Source organism: Montipora foliosa, chromosome 1, assembly GCF_036669935.1.
Source record: "Montipora foliosa isolate CH-2021 chromosome 1, ASM3666993v2, whole genome shotgun sequence".
In the NCBI taxonomy this organism is placed as follows: Eukaryota; Metazoa; Cnidaria; class Anthozoa; order Scleractinia; family Acroporidae; genus Montipora; species Montipora foliosa.
Window position 1 is genome coordinate 67035069 of NC_090869.1, and position 5000 is coordinate 67040068.

Sequence of the window (5000 nt, forward strand, 5' to 3'; positions counted from 1 at the left end):
CTTCGAAGTCGGATTTGCATGCGCATGCCCTGAGTTTAAAAACCGATGACCAATACCTGTTCTTTTTTTCGGTGGGTCAAAACTTGAACTCCCCTACGCATTTTAAAAAGCAATTGGTTTTTCTGTTAAATTGTCTCTTTCTGCAAACGGCCCGACAAGCTAGAAGCTATCAAACCCACGCTATGTGTAAATAACCCTTGACTCCCAGTAGTGATAGGCATGAAAACTCTCCTCACAATTTGAATGAAGAGTCAGTCAGACAGGTCTTTATGACCGCGATCATTATCAGCTTAAGAGGTGTGGTCTTGATAGAGTACCAAATTCTCATGGCTAACCAACGAAGAAAGCTACATGGTACTAGTATAAATGGGGTTTTCTTTAATTCTAGTGATGGATGAAGAAAGGTATCTTTTTATCGATGATTACTCGGAGATACTAGGAAAAATCCGGTGGGGTACAAAACCGTACTAGCAAGGAGACTGAGAATAGCAGGCCAGTGACGTCAATACAGGAACGCAGGGAATTTTAGGAATAGAAATTTCGTTCTTTTGTCTAACCCTAACCAAATAAAACGCATCTCAGAAGCAGTTTCAGCACCTTTTGAATCTAAAAATAGGAAAATTTGTTCCCTGGAAAAATTTCGCTCAAGTATTTACGTCACAGTTCTGCTATTCCCAGTCTCCTTACTAGCGCGGTTTAGCACCCCACCGGAAAAGAAAATTCCAACTGTTAAAAGGGCAAAGGACACGGAAGGAAAACCGGCATGGAATTTCTTAAATTGTTTTTATCTCCGAAAACCACGATGTTTCGATTGAGTAAATAAAGAAAAGTCTGTCATAAACACTTTAACTACTCTTTCCTGTTTGGCAATCTGTTGATAAGATCCACTGCAAAGTAAACAAGCAGTTCGTGGTTTTTGTTGAGTCACCACAGATTTCCGACAAATGATGTACCAACAGGATCACTGAATTACGCAAAATAATGAGGTACAAACTCACCAGGAAATAAATCAACATCCCTCTGACTTCCGAGAAGCCATCGATGACATGGAAAGATGTATTGTTCTCCTTTGTCAGGAACATCGATGGTCACTTCCTCCAAGTACCAGTCTGGATCACGGCCAGAATTGTCGTGGCCCACGCGAAGCTTTTCAATCTACAACAATACGAGCAAAATTAAACCGGGTAATAACGACTCTCACAATGAAAGGACCAAGTGAAGCTATGATCTTCGAAGTTATCAGAGCTATGAGAGCAATTTTTGCAATTGCGTAGAGAAGCCTGAAAAATTCAGGACTTCAGCGGGGTTTGAACCTGTGACCTCGCGATTCCGGTGCGACGCTCTAACCAACTGAGCTATGAAGCCACTGACGTTGGGAACTGGTCATTTGTGGGTTCTAATATTCCCGTGAGGAATGAATTAACGATGAAATGGATCATATATGAACTGCGGATATGAAATCAAGTGAAGCCATGATCTTCGCAGTTATCAGAGTTATGAGAGCAATTTTTGCAATTACGTAGAGAAGCCTGAAAAATTCAAAATTTTCCTCACGGGAACATTAGAACCCACAAATGACCAGCTCCCAACGTCAGTGGCTTCATAGCTCAGTTGGTTAGAGCGTCGCCCCGGAGTCGCGAGGTCACAGGTTCAAACCCCGCTGAAGTCCTGAATTTTTCATCTGTTTTTGAGACGCGGACGGCAACCAGAAGAGAACAATTCGCCGTCCAGAACATTGGTGTCTCCCACATCTTTATACTAATCATCTCTAATGGAGAAAAGATACTTGGCAATGTTAATGTCAGTGGTTGTGTGAAGATAAGTTAAAAGGCAAAACAGCTCGCTTCCGGTTGCCGTCCGCTATCGCCCCGTCCGCTATCGCCTCGTGTGCCACTTTTTTGTTCTTACCACATTTCGACGTCATCTGTGATCTTTTACCGAACAGACGCACGGCAACATGAAATCTATTTGTTAATTGTTTGCTGGTATTACCGAAATCGTTTTCGTTGCTTAAACCCCGCACTATTAACCTAACCTTCGAGGAGTGAGCAGAGTTTTCGTGCTTGAAAGAACTGCGAATGAAGACAAATTGGGACGTGTGTAAGAAGGCATCAAACAAACCTTTCCAACATCCCGTGTGTCGACCTTAAACTTGTCACTGTTGCCTCGTTCAAAAAGCCGCAATGTCCGATCCTCGCTGAGCTGAATCGGCTCTGTCTTTCCTTGATCTCCAAACAATTCAAACAGAACTTTGGCTGAGGTGCCCCCATTTGGTCTGTCTCCAGTTTTGAAGGTAACTTGGTACGTTGTATCTGTAAGAAATAATACCTCTGTGATTTGATTCTAGCAAAGTATTTATACAGTGTAATTTTGTGGATATGATCAGCACGGTATGGCACTGATAGAGAACAATTTCCCCTACACTTTGGAAACCGAGTGTGCGGGTTCTTTCTCGTCCCAAGACAACAGTTGTCTTGACTCCGGATTTACGATTTAAACGCCCCTTCCACACGTATCTGGTTATTTTCGAAAGCGGATATTTTGTTCTCCGTATATGAAAAAATCTACGTCCACGCGTAACGTTTTCGAATCGTATTTGCTCGTCCACAAGAAAACGCGAAAACGATTCCAAAACGCTAACCTCCACCTATAGAGCATGCGTGCACGTGCGCTCACCGTGTTATCACGAGCCTCTGATGTCATCGTCTTCGAAAACCTCTGTTTCCACTCATCCACACGAATACGACAAACCCGCTCCGTTCTCAAAAATCTAGTCTGGAGAGCGTTTTCAAAACCCTTCGTTTTCGGTGACCGAAAACACCGTATTCGTGTGGACGGGAGGCAAATATGAAGAAAAAAGTCTCCATTCACGAAAATATCCTGATACGTGTGGACACGGGGTCTGAGAACAGAAAGTCTGACCACTTACAGAAGAAACTACGAAGGCAGCACTTTTCCCTCGGTTGTTTGAACAACCATGGTGTTGGTCCACAAGGAGTTTGAGGCAAATGGTAGTTCACTCCTCTTACAACTGAACCAGCTAGTTTTGTTTGTTAAGGAATCTTAGGTTCTTTAATCAAGTGAACTCACCTAGAGGCCCCTCGGCCCCAGTCGGCGGTACATCTTCCACGGTCAGTTTTTCCTCCTCCCCAGTCCAACAATTCACGGGAAATACGACCCCATCCCCACGAGACGCCGTCACAACCACTTCCTTTACGTATAGGCCCTTACTGGGAACGTCCAGTAAATCCTGACCAACCTTGACATCAGTGATCTACATAAGGGAGGGGAGGGAGGAAACACGTTACATTGGTAGGAGGAAAGCTCCCTTCATTCAGTGGAGAAATGGGGCAGATAGTAGAGTAAAATTCAAACTACAAGAGGACAACGTAATGTGACTGTCGCCACAAAGAGCCCTATGTACGTGATGGAAATTGTGATATTTCCTCTTAATGGTTGCGATAAGGAAGGGGTTGCAAGCAAATCCTTGGGGGACTTTTTCGCCTCTTTGTTATTGAGAGATATATTATACACAGGTTCTGCGCAATTTTATTTACTTCCCAGCAGTTTATTCTACATACAAAACACAAACTTGAAAAGGAGAACGTGGAAACCAGGTCAGAGGAGTCGCCAAGGTACCGAGATCAAAACACTCTTTGATCATGGATTTTTTTAAATTTGCAACCTATATTATTTGTACGGGGGGCAGTGTGGTCCAGTGGTTAGCGGGGCGTTGGGTGCCAGGTGATCTGGTGACGTAATTCGGAGGACTGGGTAGAAAAATTTTAACGCCGTATCGCACAAACGCGCGCGACCTTATTTTCGAATTCAACATGGCAGAGGCGAGATTAGATCTCGTCGGGTCTACTCGAATGTTCATTCAGTAACAGGAAATGTGGTAGACACGGAATGATCTGTTGAGTTTTGGCGATGGAAATACTGCAGGGAGTTTGGAAACAACACCTAAGGCCGCGCGCGGTTGTGGGATACGGCGTTAAATTTGTCTTCCCAGTCCTCCAAATTACGTCACTAGTTTGCATTCGGTTGACCCGGGTTCAAATCCCGTTCTAACCTCTGGTTTGGATTTGCTTCCAGTTTTCCCGGAGTCAACTCCACCACCCTTTGTAAACAGCCAACTGGTTGACTCCGGTCAGTTGGGGTTGTTAACCATGTTTCTGTTAAAGCGCTACTATGACCAAAAAAAACAGTAACTGATCGAAGTTTTAATCCTTGATTTCAAAAAGACATCTGTTTATTTTAACTGGAATTTTCCTGTTTAATGGTTCGCCATTACTACCTTTAAAATCTTGAGAGAGCTGGATCGAGGAGAAAATAACGTCAAAGTCTCAACAGTTCAACAATGCAATGCGTGTGTACGCGGCTGAATTAATATGCAGCACGGGAGTGTCAGGCTTTCAGACTTTTAAACTCATGTTTTGCATATACCACAAGCTGCTTTTACACGCTGAAATTTTAAGCTAGTGAGTAAATGACGTCACTTTTCCCTGGATCCAACCCTTTGAGGTCCAATCACTCAGTTTGGAACGTGAGGGATGGCGGACCGTGAAATCCAAAACTTACACTCAAATTAAATAGCCTTTGGAATAAAATAAAAGCTTAAAATTTTGCCAGTCAAGTGGTGAGCAATCACACTTTCAAAATCTGAAGAAAAAAAAGAAGCGATTCTGTAATCATAGTAGCACTTTAGGAGTGCGTTCGATTGACCCTAGTCCAGAATGAGAATACGTGGAGTGATGATTTAAAACGGTATGTTTTGGCGTTTCCAAGCAACAATTAAGGACAATAAAGATATGTTTAAAATAACATTTGAGCAGGTGTTTGACAATTTTAATGTGAATCTCCGTCAACATGAAGGATTTCTAACTCCTATTCCATGTTTTCCTATTCCAGAACACGGTCAATCGAACGCGGTTAATGTATGAATTGTTTCTTCCAGATTGTTGAAAGTGGGGTGCCTGCGAACTAGTACCTTTATAGCT

General features: G+C 43.0%; 1 protein-coding gene across 5 annotated transcripts in view; it reads right to left on the bottom strand.

Annotated features, from left to right (window-relative positions):
- Positions 1 to 5000, bottom strand: part of LOC138005844 (lipoxygenase homology domain-containing protein 1-like) — a 66811-nt gene that overhangs the window by 26018 nt on the left and 35793 nt on the right. For all 5 annotated transcript variants that reach the window (XM_068852027.1, XM_068852041.1, XM_068852021.1 and 2 more), the window contains 3 exons: positions 3091 to 3274; positions 2122 to 2312; positions 999 to 1155 (listed from right to left, as the gene is read on the bottom strand). In XM_068852027.1, coding sequence (XP_068708128.1) covers positions 999 to 1155; positions 2122 to 2312; positions 3091 to 3274 — 532 coding nt within the window. The remainder of the gene's footprint in view (positions 1 to 998; positions 1156 to 2121; positions 2313 to 3090; positions 3275 to 5000) is intronic.